The sequence below is a fragment of the Oncorhynchus gorbuscha genome, linkage group LG16, assembly GCF_021184085.1.
Source record: "Oncorhynchus gorbuscha isolate QuinsamMale2020 ecotype Even-year linkage group LG16, OgorEven_v1.0, whole genome shotgun sequence".
Classification (NCBI taxonomy): domain Eukaryota; kingdom Metazoa; phylum Chordata; class Actinopteri; order Salmoniformes; family Salmonidae; genus Oncorhynchus; species Oncorhynchus gorbuscha.
In genome coordinates this window covers 43,818,481-43,834,622 of record NC_060188.1, presented here as the reverse complement: position 1 = coordinate 43,834,622, position 16,142 = coordinate 43,818,481, and the positions used below count along the sequence as shown (strand labels likewise).

The 16,142-nt window shown below is 41.2% G+C and overlaps 1 protein-coding gene across 23 annotated transcripts in view; it reads right to left on the bottom strand.

The window, feature by feature from the left end:
- The window catches only part of LOC123999380 (phosphatidylinositol-binding clathrin assembly protein-like), a 54,651-nt gene extending 40,480 nt beyond the window's left edge, over positions 1-14,171 (bottom strand). For 3 of the 23 annotated variants that reach the window (XM_046305104.1, XM_046305105.1, XM_046305106.1), the window contains exon 1: positions 13,601-14,164. In XM_046305104.1, coding sequence (XP_046161060.1) covers positions 13,601-13,730 — 130 coding nt within the window. In that variant the 5' untranslated portion in view covers positions 13,731-14,164. Of the gene's footprint in view, positions 1-13,600 lie in introns of all 23 variants that reach the window. The other 20 variants (XM_046305096.1, XM_046305098.1, XM_046305100.1 and 17 more) reach the window with 15 other exon arrangements.
- Between the last annotated feature and the right edge of the window lie 1,971 nt (positions 14,172-16,142).

The window sequence follows — 16,142 nt, the reverse complement described above, 5'->3', positions numbered from 1 at the left end:
CAAGTGTACCAGGCAGATAATCTGATGACACTATTTGTAACACAATCACTTGAGAAGATTTCAGTTCAGACAGTTGTCAGCCAAGACATAGAATATAATTCAACCTTCACAGCTTGGGGGTTATTCAATCAAAAGTGGTATACAGGAGTTTGCACATACAATGCACCATGAGAGCGTGCAAGTGCAAAAGGCTGATTAAACAGGCTGATTAAAACCCATTGAGACCCTGTTCTCTGATTTTCCTTCCCCGTTTCAACCAACACTTATGACTTTAGGGGTGTTCCCGCAATAGAATATTCAAAATGATCACTTGCCAAATGGTTGCTTGGCAAATAACGTCAACATATTTTAGAAATGATTTGTTGTACAAAGCAAATCATTTAACAGATCAAACTAAATATCCATTAACAAAATGTGGAATTTATACACATCACAAAAAAATTGTGTTACAGTGAAATGCAGGCTAGTTATTACTAAGTGCTACCATGTTGACCTACAGTTTAAGTCGGAAGTTTACATACACCTTAGCCAAATAGTTTCACATTTCCTGACATTTAATCCTAGTAAATATGCCCTGTTTTAGGTCAGTTAGGATCACCACTTTATTTTAAGAATGTGAAATGTCAGAATAATAGGAGAGAGAATTATTTATTTCAGCTTTTATTTCTTTCATCACATTCCCAGTGGGTCAGAAGTTTACATACACTCAATTAGTATTTGGCAGCATTGCCTTTAAGTTGTTTCAGGCAGCCTTCCACCAGCTTCCCACAACAAGCAGTTTGAGTAGTGGCTTCTTCCTGGATGAGCAGCCTTTCAGGTTATGTCAATATAGGATATTGTTACTTTTATACCAGTTTCCTCCAGCATCTTCACAAGGTCCTTTGCTGTTCTGAGATTGATTTGCACTTCTCGCACCAAAGTACGTTAATCTCTAGGAGACAGAACGAGTCTCCTTCCTGAGCGGTATGACGGCTGCGTGGTCCCATGGTGTTTATACTTGCGTACTATTGTTTGTACAGATGAACTTGGTACCTTCATAGGTTTGAACATTTCTCCAAAGGATGTACCAAACTTGTGGAGGACTACCATTTTTTTCTGAGGTATTGGTTGATTTCTTTTGATTTTCCCATGATGTCAAGAAAAGAGGCACTGAGTTTGAAAGGTAAGCCTTCAAATACATCCACAGGTCCACCTTCAATAGGTTAATTGACATCATTTGAGTCAGAAGCTTCTAAAGCCATGACATTTTCCAAGCTCTTCAAAGGCACAGTCAAATTAGTGCATGTAAACTTCTGACCCACTGGAATTGTGATAGTGAATTATAAGTGAAATAATACACCTGTAAACAATTGGAAAAATTACATGTCATGCACAAAGTAGATGTCCTAACCAACTTGCAAAAACTAGTTTGTTAACAAGCTATTTGTGGAGTGGTTGAAAAATGAGTTAATGACTTCAACCCAAGGGTATGCAAACTTCTGACTTTAACTATATATTCATATCGATGTCTGACATATTCAATCAATCCCTATCCCAGTCTGCTGTTCCCACATGCTTCAAGAGGGCCACCATTGTTCCTGTTCCCAAGAAAGCTAAGGTAACTGAGCTTAATGACTATATTGCCCCATAGCAAACACTTGTCTTCATGAAGTGCTTTGAGAGACTAGTCAAGGACCATATCACCTCCACCCTACCCGACTCCCTAGACACACTCCAAGTTGCCCCAATAGGTCCACAGACAACGCAATCACACTGCCCTAACCCATCTGGACAAGAGGAATACCCATGTAAGAAAGCTGTTCATCGATTACAGCTCAGCATTTAATACCATAGTACCCTCCAAACTCGTCATTAAGCTTGAGACCTTGGTTCTCAACCCCGCTCTCTGCAACTGGGTCCTGAACTTTGACGGGCCGCCCCTAGGAGGTGAGGGTAGGAAACAACAATCTCCACTCCGCTGATCCTCAACACTGGGGCCCAACAAGGGTGCGTTCTGAGCTCTCTCCTGTACTCCCTGTTCACCCATGACTGCGTGGCCATGCACACCTACTCAATCATCAAGATTGCAGACTACACTACAGTGGTAGGCTTGATTATACCAACAACGACGAGACAGCCTACAGGGAGGTGGAGAGGGCCCTTTGAGTGTGGTGTCAGGAAAATAACCGCACACTCAACAAAACAAAAAGATGATCGTGGACTCCAGGAAACAGCAGAGAGAGCACCCCCCTATCCACAATGGGACAGTAGTGGAGAAGATTAATCGGTGTACACATTACGGACAAACTGAAATGGTCCACCCATTCAGACAGCGTGGTGAAGGCGGCGCAATAGTGCCTTTTCAACCTCAGGAGGCTGAAGATATTTGTTATTGTCATCTAAAACAAACTTTTACAGATGCACAACCGAGAGTCAGGCTGTATTGCCGCCTAGTACGGCAGCTGCTCCGCCCACAACCACAAGGCTCTCCATAGGGTAGTGACAGCGGCACAACGCATCACCGGGGTCAAACTACCCGCCCTCCAGGACACCTACACCACCCGATGTCACAGAAAGGCCGAAAAGATCATCAAGGACGACAACCACCCGAGCCACTGCCTGTTCACCCCACTATCATCCAGAAGGATAGGTCAGTACAGGTGCATCAAAGCTAGGACCAAGAGACTGAAAAACAGCTTCTCAAGGCCATCAGACTGTTAAGCAGCCATCACTAACATTGAGTGGCTACTGCCAACACTCAAATCTCTAGCCACTTTAATAATAAAACATTGGATGTAATAAATGTATCACTAGTCACTTTAAACAATGCCACTTTATAAAATGTTTACATACCCTACATAACTCATCTCATATGTATATACTGTACTCTATACGATCTATTGCATCTTGCCAATGCCGCACAGCCATCGCTCGTCCATATATTTATATGTACATATTCTTATTCAACCCTTTACATTTGTGTGTATAAGGTAGTTGTGAAATTGTTAGACATTACTGCAGTCGGAACTAGAAGCAAAAACATTTCGCTACACTCGCATTAACATCTGCCAACCCTGTGTATGTGACCAATACAATTTGATATAAATTTGATTTGACTGGCACACCCCTAAGTCTAGGAGAGAGGAAACTGACCATCTATTCACATAAAGTATTAAAAGCCATAAAAATCCATTTAAGGGCAGAATTCAGAAGATGTTAGTCAACCTGAGCATAGCACCTTGTGGTAGACAAAATACAGATGTTAATTGAGTCTCTGTTAACATCTGGAGACACTACCGTCAGAAAGTTGGCTTCGGCCACAGCAGAGGAAGAGGACAAAAACTAGAGCCTACTAAAATGGCTGGGATTGCTCTTGGAACTACTAGCAAACATATACTTTATCACCATTCTAGTTGATGTAGCGTTTCTGAAACCCTTTGATTCTGATTCAACATCTACCAAACTATTGGTTCTAGTAAAACATTTTTTTTAAAGTGTTTAAAATTAGACCAAATTTTTGTTAAATAAGCTTGCCAGAGTCCGATTTAAACAGGCTGAATTGGGCAAAATGCCTGACACATTGGTTCAAAAAGAGAGCCAGGCGTAGCAAGTCCAGCAACCTAAATTGCAGTTTCACTCCATAAAGCAAACCAAGACCAATTTGCATGTTCTCTCATCTGACCCATGTATTCCAGGCAGTCGGTCTGATTCTTTGAAACTTCCCCCCAAAAAAGTATCACGCTTGAATTGAGATTTTGCACATGTTCAGTAAGCACTGCAATCATGTACATAACGATCATAAATCTCACAGATATAGGGTCTCATGAGACCAGCCTCTAACCAAAATAACACAGTTGATGACTTGTCCGTTACTTTAGTTACCCAACCAAGTTTAAACCACCGGTCTCTTTGTAAACCACCAGCCTGAAAATCCTAGAAGGCCTACAGACTTTAGTCTAGTGCTAAATCGTCACAATGAAAGAGTACAGATAAGACAAGTCAGTCTTGGTGAGCCACTATGGACCTGGGGCAGACCAGACAAAAATAACTAAAACAATGGCAGCAAGTGCCATATCAACAGTGTGCAAATGGAGCTTTTCACATCAGAACTGATTTTGGAAAGGATGTCACAGCTGAAACTGCAAAGGTCTCGAATCCAAAGCATGAAAAAGTAAGGGAGTGCAAAGAACACGCTGGTGGGAATCAGACAAGGCTCTATTCTGAATACTTTGTGGTTTGGGAGGGTTGTGTGGAAAGTTTAAAAATGAAAAGCATGACAAAAGGATTCCAGTAATGGCAAACCATGATATTTTGGGTAGAGAGAGTGCATTGCCAATGTCTGCAAAAGAGCCTGCATCAGTAGCTGTAGCCACATGTCAAGTCACAATTAAAATATGAAATAAAGTGAAAATGATTACTAAACCATCCTAGAAAATAAAAGCTAGGTCACTTTCATAAGCTACTGGATATCATTTATTTGCAATCAATTTATAAATAATTGTAATACATGCATTAATACATGGAATTCATGAGTCCAGATTTAGTGTGATGACATTAAGTGCTATGGAATGCTTATGCAGTGGTTGACCTGGACCTCCCGTTGTAAGTCTTTCTTCCCGCACCATTTTCTCAGTCCTCGGTCATTGAGTCTACACACATTTATTCCAATTGCAAGGGTCAAGGGCTTGTACATAGGGGAAACATACTGTAGATAAGGGTATTTAATAGCCATTACATGTTAGTGTTGACATGGTCAGGGCAGCTGACGTGAATTAAAAGCATTAAAATTAATTAAACAGTCCAATAAAAAGTAGAAGCCCCCCCATGCGGAACTCTGGACAAGTTAGCAATGATTGGAATGCAATGGCCGAGGCATTTCCCTCACATTCCCTTGAGTTCCTTAATTAACAAGATTAAGGGCCAAATATGCAAGGAACAGACTGATGGCTTCGGCAAACAGTTCCAATAAGCTCAGCAGAACACAAGGTTTACAGGGGGGAGATTATAATGAAGTCCTTTTTTACACTTATTGGAAGAAAAAAAAAGTGGTTAGCATTAATTACCCCAAAACACTTCCTGCCTCCGGCATCTGTTTGACAGAAGAAAAAAAACACATGAAGTGTACAGTATCGAGTTATGGGCCTTGCCAATGACTATTCATTTTGAAGAGACGGGTGCCAACCATAAACATGAGCTTGGGAGGACACCATAGTGAAGCTATAGGCCTACAAGGGTTCAACATCTAAATAAAGAGTAATTTGTGATACAACTAATACCTTTGATGACTGAGTTACAAAAACTATGCTTGAGTTAAGAAAATGTCCCCAGAAGTAGATTTCTTTTGGTTGGGAGGGTAGACGAGTTAATTTAGAAAGTTGAGTTGAATCATTTTGTGGAAGACATTTTCAAAATGACAAAAACTGTGCTTACTTGAAATGCCATAAGCCAAAGACTAATTTGTCAAATCGTCACAGCGCTCTGTGGGGCGGCAGGGTTGCCTAGTGGTTAGAGAGTTGGACTAGTAACCGGAAGGTTGCAAGTTCAAACCCCCGAGCTGACAAGGTACAAATCTGTCGTTCTGCCCCTGAACAGGCAGTGAACCCACTGTTCCTAGGCAGTCATTGAAAATAAGAATTTGTTCTTAACTGACTTGCCTAGTTAAATAAAGGTAAAATAAATAAAATAAATATTCAAAATGGTGTGTGGGCAGTAAGGCTGGGGCGAAATATCACATCATTGTATTTTTCACATTTTTGACACTATGACAGTATTTTATGATTTTGATTAATAAAAGTTCTAAAATTTGCTTTAAGAGTAGTGTGCCCTAGGGTGGCAACATATATATTCTAAATTATTTCAAATGGGTCTTTTCCATTCGGATTGTTTTATACTGTTCAATTCAACCTAAATCATTTGCTGTATTTCCATCAATTTCTGCATTTCCTGCACATTTGAGATCATTTCCACACTGCCACGATATGGGCTTAAATACTAGGCCTCATTTTTAACCAAATGTTGCAATTGAGATTTAGATCAAAACACTTGGATGAACTTTTGGAATCATGGAAATAGAATATAAATAGTGGGCACTTTGAATACAGTGTTTGACATGACAACGAATGAAAATGCCATGGATGAGTTATTGCTCTGACTCAGTACTTTTATTAGCAAACACGATTTGGCTTAACTTGCTAAGAAAAGACAAACTAGCCATTTGCAGATGTAAGAAACAAACTAATATTGCAACTATAAAACACTTGTGGATTTATATTAAGATCAAATTGGAAACAATGTTGCGTTGACCATGCAGACTGAACAAAAGTGTCTACTGGTCAAGCAACAAATGTGCTCCTTGAGTGACTGGGTGGGACTAGGTCTGTGTGGAAAGCGGTGTGGAGAGAGAGAGAAGAGGGATGACTCAAGTAGCAGAGTAAACTATAAACGGACGTTACACACGGCATATCACATTTAACAAACCAAACATTCAAATACCGTTATAGAAGGTAAAGTAAAAACCCAAACCGGTCCCTGCATCAATACCAGTACATTGTAAAATACGTTATGCCGCCCAGCCCTAGTGGGGAGACAGTGGACAGACGATACGCATTCATAAATGACAGGAAGCCGATCAAAAGGGTATTACTCTTTTCCTACCCTCCCAAACAATCATCTTCCTGACATATTTGGAATACACATGCATATAAATCAACATCCTGCCCGGCTGTTGACAGTCAGGAAGTGAGTTTATTTCCCAAGCCTGCGGTGTAGTGGAGGGTGAACACAACCAATGTCTACGTACCTTTATTTTACCCATCCATTGTGAATATATGCATTGAAAATGTTGGGCGTTACTTTATTCACTGCAAACGGCGATCAGTGTTAACCCACAAAAATGTTATTTGCACTTCCCTAAACATTGATGTAGCATACAGCTTTGAATTAAGGCTCTACCTCCTCCAGTACATATTTATCAAGTAGAACAGTAGCAGTTAACACTAGTAGTCAATATCCCGGAGGATTCCCCCCCTTTCAGGATATTCATTTCAATTCAGTTTCTGAAATTGTTGAGGGATATGTTCCAGGAGAGTACAATTAGGTTAGTTCACTACGTGATCTTGCAGTGGACAGATGCAAGACGATTACAGTGCATCGATATTCTCAGCTAGAATAGTCAGTGGCACTTTCAAAGGTCTACGTTTGCATCAGTGGAATTAGTTACCAGTTTCCTTTTTTTCCTCTATATTAGGGACCAGCTCTACACAGCATATGGATGATATGATCCAATCATTTTATACTGATAGAGTTGACCATGCTAAAAGTATTCAGTGATCACAACACAGGTATAGTAAAACCAGAGTGGGCCAATCTTTAAAAATCTTGCAAAAGACCCTGAACCGAAGGCAAACTGCCCACTTCACTTCATTGTAGACAAATGGCTAATGAGGTTAATCTATGAGATTGGCCAATAGAGAAAAAAAATCTCAGAATATGGAGGTTAAAGAATGAGTATTTGATGGTAGTGCCTGGTTTGCAGCTTTGAATCATGACACTGAATCGCAAAGGCTTTTCAAAATTACAGTGGGCTCCATTCACTGGGGCAGGCGGTGTCAGCACTCTTTTTGCGAGACTGTCATTCGATGCCACTGCAGTCACATGCTCTGAGTGGGGGGGGGGGGGGGGGGTAAGGTTGAACCTGTGGCAGAGCCTCTCATGCTGCATGTGCTACCGTGTCCTCTGGTCTGACCCAACTGACTGCTACCGCAGTGGTTACTGGACAGGACAGTAGGCATTAAGTAATAATTCAAGCTGTAGGCAGCCTAGTAGGTCCTAAAACCCCACTAACACACTGTGCAATACGTAGGTTAAGAAAAAAAAAAAGTTGGTTCACATTCAGTGCTTCAGAGGACAATTCATACACCCAATGAAGGTTTCCTATCTATAACACAAGCAAAATAAATGGAGTCCTCATGGCAGTCTTTAAAAAAATAAAAATAGTTGTGCTCTGGGCCTTTACTAGTCCTGTATTAGCGGACCAATATAGCCGTCTGTAGCGGCTTCCCACCAAAACATCTTCCCGCAGCAATGCTTCATGGCACCTTCACACAGTTACTAGCTAAGCTAAAAGTGGGCCCAATTCAACCAGTACCAATCCTCCTTGTCCACATTTTGAATCCATGTAGGCTTACTCAACATGCAATGTCAACTCAAAACGCATAGAATTCTAAACGTGCTTCCTTGCTCAGCAGGGAGAATATTATGGTCACCAGTTGATTGTATCCATTTCATATACAGACCACAAACAAGAAAAAGAGCTATGGGGCACTGAAGTGAGAGGGTTCCACTCTACACACTGCTGAGGTTTTAAACCTACATGAATCATGCCCCTAAACCCTCAGCAGATTCTAGGGAGCATCATGTTGCAGGATTGACTCACAAGTCAAACTCCCAGATTAAGTTTGGATCCTATAGAACATGCTTGCTCAGTAATCAGTATTACTACATGCACAGAGAGGAGAGATGTCCTCAACTTAACATCGTTCTAAAATTACCTTTTACATTTCTGGTTAATTATCTAACTGAAATACACTCCTGCTCAGGGCTTTAAGTAGGAGATGGTTGAGTGTTCAAGTGACATAACACTGTGTCCCATGCAGCTAACCTCTATTGTGATGCAAATAGGTCCAGGAAAAAAATATACAAGTGTTTTGTACAACAGATATTGTAGGCTTACATTATAATCAAAGTAACAAGATCAGGTAAACTCAAGCTTCCTAGTCTCAGTCTCACCTACACACACAATAATCGGACAACCTTTTTTAGTAATGTAGCTACAATACAACATGGATACCTGGTATTTGCATTTTCATATGAGAGAAATGGAAAGGAAAGTCAGTGAAAAAAGGAAAGTCAGTGTTGAGGTTTCCTTCACAAAAGGAGGTGTGCTGACCCTAGATCTGTGTCCAGATCATTTGGACAACTGAGGTACTGTCAGGTGACCACGCCACCCACCCAGCTACTGTCGCTGAGGGACTATCATTATCTACTCCCTCCTGTGTGATTACTTTGGTTTAGGGCATGTATTGAGAGTTGTATGCCTGAGCTCGAATAAGAAATTAAGACTTCAAAGTAAATTCCTTCTGGAAATAAACAAGGTGCAACTCTCATCCATCATGTTTGCCTAATTGTAAAGACCTTTGCACAAACAAATACAAAGGATGCAATCAAAAGGGGAACAATTCCAAATGGAAGTCCAGACATGCTGACTCAATGAAGGAAGGTGACGTTATAGTCAAGTACAAAGGTCCTCATCGCAGACTTTAAAAAATAAAATAATGACTTTATTGTTCACCAAATGTAGCCATCATATCACGTGGCAGGTGATGTGGGAAGTTGAGAACTATACTTCAATACCTCATTATGATCACACATCCTGTTTTGGGATGCAAAAAAAATTTAGTGACACAATGACAAGATAAAATGTTCCATTTACAGTGGTTGAAAAGTCCCGAAAGCATCAAATAGACTACACTCGCGATTGACCCTTGCACTTTGGGTTGGGCAGAAATGGGTTAGCGTGAAAGCAATTTAACCATAAAGTCACTAACATGCAATAAAATGGCAGTCTTTTCCGCTCTCTGTAAATAGATGGGTGCAGTATTGAGTTGGGTAAGTTGCACCCATAACAACAAACTGGATACTAAAGTGATAGCTCTATATTTCTAAAATTGCAAGAGCAGTCATCTTGGAGCAAATTTTGCACCTGCTCTTAACCAAAGCAGATCAGAAAACAAGAGCAGGCTCATAATGTGGAAAAGACTACAGTTTGACACCATTTTTCCCCCCTCTCTGGTAACTGTTAAGTCTCAAAGTTGTTTGGTGGAGTTTATTTAACGGGCCTTGTTAAAGAATGCGGACACTGGTCAGGAAACCCAACCCAAATCAAAGGAGCAAAGAGAAAGGGGCCATATCTAGCGTACAAATCAGACCGGAGGGGAGCTAGACACCACTGCTATTTCGGTCTGAGAAAACGCCAACTCCAAGTGCTGCCGGCCCTCCTGAAGTACCTCCAACCTTTGTGACATTCCTGCTCCGCTCCTGCCACCCCCAGACTACAAAAGGAGCCTTGAGGCCCTCCCCAGCAGCCTCCTTATCAAGAAGCCAATCAAGAAGCCTTCTAGGGACAGAAGTCAGTGAGGTATGATGGCCTCTACACACTCTTAGCTTCGAGTTTCAGACATGCCCTTCAAAAACCCCCGTCAAACACCACACATGACATTTCTTATTACAGAGCCAATGCTAAAAATAGTGCCCAGCAGGAAATTGGTTTCAGTCTCTAGTCACCGAAACGTATGCAAATAAGCAGCATGGTGTGAACAGATATTGATGTGGCGATGCCTGCAGTCAATCTGCTTCAGCACTGATGCTAGGGTGCTGAGAATGACCCAGAATTAAAACCCATTAAACGGGAGTAACCCGACACGGCAAGGGCAAACACCAGGAAGAAACGGAATAGACTAGATGAAAAACCACCCTAGACTGAGTGAACAAATTTTACCACCACCATAAACCAGGATACAGTCGAAATGGGTAATGCTAATGCCAACTTAAAACCTGTTCAGCCATTGAGAAGGCTTGCTATTGTAATTGCAAATAGTCACTGTAACAGAAAACTGTTCTGCTGCCGACTAAAATCGGCTGGCCATAAATACTTGATACCTTCAGTTTTTCACGAACAAGACTTGATGCACTCTTTTGTAGGTGTTATTTTTGTGTGTCACAACGTCAGTTTGTTGGAAAGGAAAAGACTTCACTGCATTGGGACCTGCTTGTGCCTTTTCTTTCACCAGCTACACTCCTTGCAACATTACAAGTGGTTGTGTTCTGATGAACTAGTTCTCCTTGGAAAATACTTATCACATAGATCTGCAACATATAACAGCAGCCCACCAACTTCCCAGGTATCCCCCCCAAAAAAGACAGACCAGAACCTAGGTATGTCTGCAAAGCACATGCAGCGGTGGTACGTTGAGGACCCATATTGTTTTAACACAGTAAAAGGTGTGGACAGGATGAGGACCTTTAAGATGAAGTTCACTTGATTTTTCAATGGCGAAGGTACATGGAGATGTCGGGATTCAGATATGACGTGATTGTTTTAGCACAATCCACAGAGTTATGACGCTTAGGTGTGCAACATGGTTCAATGCATCAATATATCAGCAGTCTACTTTCAGTTTTTCAAATTGCCAGCATGTTATGGCTGAAATTGGGATCATGTATACTGTGCTATTAGCAACTTAATTTTATTTTTATTTTTTATGTATAGAGTAAGAGAGAGCCATGAACAATACAGCGAAATTAGTAAAGGAGGAAATTCTGGTAAGTGCATGGAGGACGCCATATTTATGCACCACCGCCACTGTGAATTAGGGTAATTACGGGTTATAAGACCCTGCGCTTTCGAATCCTGGTCTGGAGGTGGGTCTGATCCTGGTTTTTATCTCGAATCAAATACTTTTTCATTTGTCACATGCTCTGAATACAACAGGTGGAGACCTTACCGTGAAATTCTTACTTAAAGCCCTTAACCAACAATGCAGTTCAAGAAATTGTATTAACTATTAAATAAACAAAAGTTATTATTTTTCTTCCATTTTTAAAAAATCTAATAAAAAAGTAACAAATGTACACAACAATAATGAGGCTATGCACAGGGGCTACCAGTACCAAGTCAATGTGAGGGGATACATGTTAGTCGAGGTCATTTGTAAAAATTTTAAAAAGTAACTATGCATAAATAATAAACAGCGAATATCAGCAGTGTAAAAATCAGGTGAGTTGGTGGTGGGGGTCAATGTAAACAATCCAGAAGGCCATTTGACTAGTTGTTCAGCAGTCTAACTGGGTCTGCTCTGGTGTATTTGGGGAGCCATGGATTTATGGGGCGGCAGGTAGGGTTGCCAGTTCAAATCCTAGGTCTAACAGGAGAAATCTGACAGGAAGTGAGCTGGCAACTGGAGGGTTGCTGGTATCAAATCCTAGATGCTATTCTGAAGGCAAAAGGGGGAGCAACTCAATATTAGGTAGGTGCTCCTGTTTTGTACACTGAGTGTATTCAGACCCCTTCCCCTTTTCCACATTTTGATACATTAGACTTATTCTAAAATGTATTACATTTCTAAAACCCTGTTTTTGCTTTGTCATTATGGGCTATTGTGTGTAGATTGATGAGGAAACATGTTTATATAATCCATTTTAGAACAAAGCTGTAATGTAACAATTTGGAAAATGTCAAGGGGTCTGAATACTTAGTGAATGCACTGTATAAGTGTGTCTTGGAGGGGTTTGCATAAAGCAAAGTCAAATTTTGGTTGGATTCAGAAGGATGAACCTGAAAAACCTGAGTAGATAGCCTGTTGTATTAAGGAATTTAAATAGAGCAAAAACATCACTGCAGTACTCTGAGCACACTCATGACATGCTTCAATAGAAAATATTTAATGAGAAATCACTTCCATGCCTTTATGTAGATCGTTCTCCGACACATACATTGCTCATAAAATATACCAACACATGGTTGTATTGATATCTAATTTCAGTAATTGCTTCCCAAGTTACTTTCCTGATTCAGTGTTTATTTTATTGTGTATTATGTGCATGCACGTTGATTTCACAATGATCATGAACCATATAACATGGGTGTGGTATAAGGCGTGGCGCACTGTGGTCTGGTCACAAAGATCCCATGGTACTTATCACAAGAGTAGGAGGTGTGAACCTGTGTCCCCGCTTTATTCCCAACATCATGGTCTAATGGTCCCCTGATCCCTAATAGGCAAACATCACTCCTCACTGTGATAGCTGGGTCTTATCCATAGGCCCAAAAAGGGTAAAAACTGACTGAATGAAAAACTGACTCAACTATGGTCAAATGTCAGGAAGTGAATAGGGTATTATTTTACATGCCTAGTCAGACCATCTTGCGGGTAATGACACTAAAAGTTACGTTTCTGTCGAGGTTCCCCATTGAACGATTAAAGAACAGAGTCAGCCAAAAAAAACTGGGAGGAGAAACCCTCTGATAACGTCTAGGTTCGCAGAGCATACGATCATGTAGGCACACTCAGTGGACAGTAAATTGCCTGTAAGCAAGTAAAATCGCTATTGGAAAGAGATAGAAGCCAGCATAAACAAATTAGAGCAGTTCATATTTATATTAAATAATTGCATTATATATATAATTAAAATTAGAACCATCATCCTTGGAAGTCAAACCATTTCTTGATAAGTTTAAAACGTTACAATAAATGGTAGCCTATAGGCTATGACGTGATTGTAATCCAGTTAATCTCATTGTTTACATGGCAAGCACGTGCCAAGGCTAATTTCAATTGAAAATTGACAACATGACATCTGACTCGAATTTAGGGTAATTGTAGAACATTTCTAGATGATCTCGCATCGTTTCATAGGTAGGCGAACATCAGACAAGAACTACTTGATTATAGCCTACGGGTCAGTTTTTGTTCGTAGGCCTCAGCCAGTCCAAACAATTTCTAACGAATACATACGCTTGATCAAACGCAACATTGTGGCAACTCGCCGACATATTGATACTTACAATCTAAATGTTTCTTTTTCGGCCCCATAATTTCATGCGTAGTCGCCTTGCACACAGTTTTTGCCACCGCAGATCCGGTAACACTGTGTTGAGCTGCGGTTATCCTGTCCGTAATGCTTTGCCCAGACATCTTCGCACTTCTGTATTAAGATATAGAACAAATGTTTCAAATCCTCTGTGGAATCGCTATTGTCCTCTGTAGCTTCCACAGTTCTGCCACATGACACAAAATAAAGACGAGAAAAATGAGACGGCAGGAACGTTACTCTTGTAGCTAAATCCCAGGGTGATATGTAGCCCACATCCACGATAAGTGAGCGTAAAATTGAAGTTTGGTTGTATATTATATTGGATACAAACTTAAGAGTTTTTACCTCTTGCCAATTCCGAATGAGCTCTCTCTCCTAACAAAGTCTTTCTCTCGCACTAACTGACTCCCCCTCTCTCGCTTTCTCTCGCACTAACTGACTCCCCCTCTCTCGTTCTCTCGCACTAACTAACTCCCCTTCTCTCTCGTTCTCTCGCACTAACTGACTCCCCCCTCTCTCTTTAGTTCCCACTGAATAAGTCTGTGCTCTTTTCTACTTCACCTCCCCCTGCTGGCTCCAATGGACTGGAGGCTTGCAGGAAAATGGCGGGTCTGAATCCTCCAGGGGCGGGCTATAGCCTATCAGAAAGAAGCGGTGAAGCAGTAGGGTCAACTCCACCCAGAATCTGTCCAGGCACATTGAGGGCGCGTTCCTGTGCCCAAGTTTTTTTAGCCATATTTTAATCATTCTCATGTGCCATCATTTTGCTATGGTGAAACTTGCACTCAAATATAGAGAAATAGTGATGGCGGTTTATTGTAGGCACTAACTCCTATCATGGTTCGTTGGAAAAAACTTATTGGGAAAATGAATGGCATTTTTTGTAGGGTGTTTGGATAAACGCCAAAAATAAGGTATGAAGGAAACACGGGTTTATATTTTATAAATTTTGTTCTCTGAGATAATCTTCATCAGCTAACATCACTTTTTGTGAATTTTGAAGAATGTATGTCATTTGTAAAAAGCACAAAGGCTTCATAATTCATAATCGTAATGTTAAATTACTGTTACAATCTAATAGAGCTAAATGTATTAACCAGATTAAGCCTGTGTTAGCTTTATCACTTATTTTAAGCATTATTTTCATGTACATTTTTTCGATGGGATGGCTGAACCAACCAGAGGTCACTAATTTCCCGGTTTAAGACTTCAAACTGGTGAGCTCAAGATCTGAAATTGGATGGTGAAACTTGCTAGCCAACCAGAAAAGCAAGGCAAAGCTATTAAGGCATTCTTGAAAGTCAGGGCAATCCTTGTCCTGCAAAGAGTTTGCATTTATTATTTTGCAAGTATTAGGCATTTAGAATGAAATGTGGAGTGGCGCTTTTAAACTCGGACAAAAGAGATTCTAGTTCTAGGTCCCAAGAAACAAAGATATTCTGTTGGATCTGACAATTCATCTTGATGGTTGTACAGTCGTCTCAAATAAAACTGAAGGACATCGGCGTTACTCTGGACCATGATCTTTCTTTTGAAGAACATACAAAGTACCCGGACAAAGCACTAACTGCTAGAATCTTGACTTGAAACAAAAACTTTGATCATTTTACTCCACTGCAAGACTCTCTTCACTGGCTTTCTGTTAAGGCTAGGGCTGATTTCAAGGTTTTACTGCTAACCTACGAAGCATTACATGGGCTTGCTCCTACCCATCTTTCTGATTTGGTCCTGCCGTACATACCTATGGTCACAAGACGCATGCCTCCTTATTGTCCCTAGAATTTCTAAGCAAACAGCTGGAGGCAGGGCTTTTGTCTACAGAGCTCCATTTTTATGGAATGGTCTGCCTATCCATGTGAGAGACGCTGACTCGGTCTCGACCTTTAAGTCTTTATTGAAGAATCATCTCTTCAGTAGGTCCTATGATTGAGTGTAGTCTGACCCAGGGGTGTGAAGGTGAACGGAAAGGAACTAGAGCGACGAACCACCCTTGCTGTCTCTGCCTGGCCGGTTCCCCTCTCTCCACTGGGATTCTCTGCCTCTAACCCTATTACAGGGGCTGAGTCACTGGCTTACTGTTGCTCTTCCATGCCGTCCATAGGAGGGGTGCGTCACTTGAGTGGGTCGTGTCACTGACGTGGTCTTCCTGCCTGGGTTGGCGCCCCCTTGGGTTGTGCCGTGGCGGAGATCTTTGTGGGCTATACTCAGCCTTGTCTCTAGTGGTGTGGGGGCTGTGCTTTGGCAAAGTGGGTGGGGTTATATCCTGCCTGTTTGGCCCTGTCTGGTGGTATCATTGGATGGGGCCACAATGACTCCTGACCCCTCCTCTCTCAGCCTCAGTATTTATGCTGCAGTAGTTTATGTGTCGGGGGGCTAGGGTCAGTCTGCTATATCTGGAGTATTTTTTAAAGTTCTCTCTCTCTCTCTACCCACCCTAGGACCATGCCTCAGGACTACCTGGCATGATGACTCCTTATTGCAATTTACCACTTGGCTGTCTATTATAACACCCT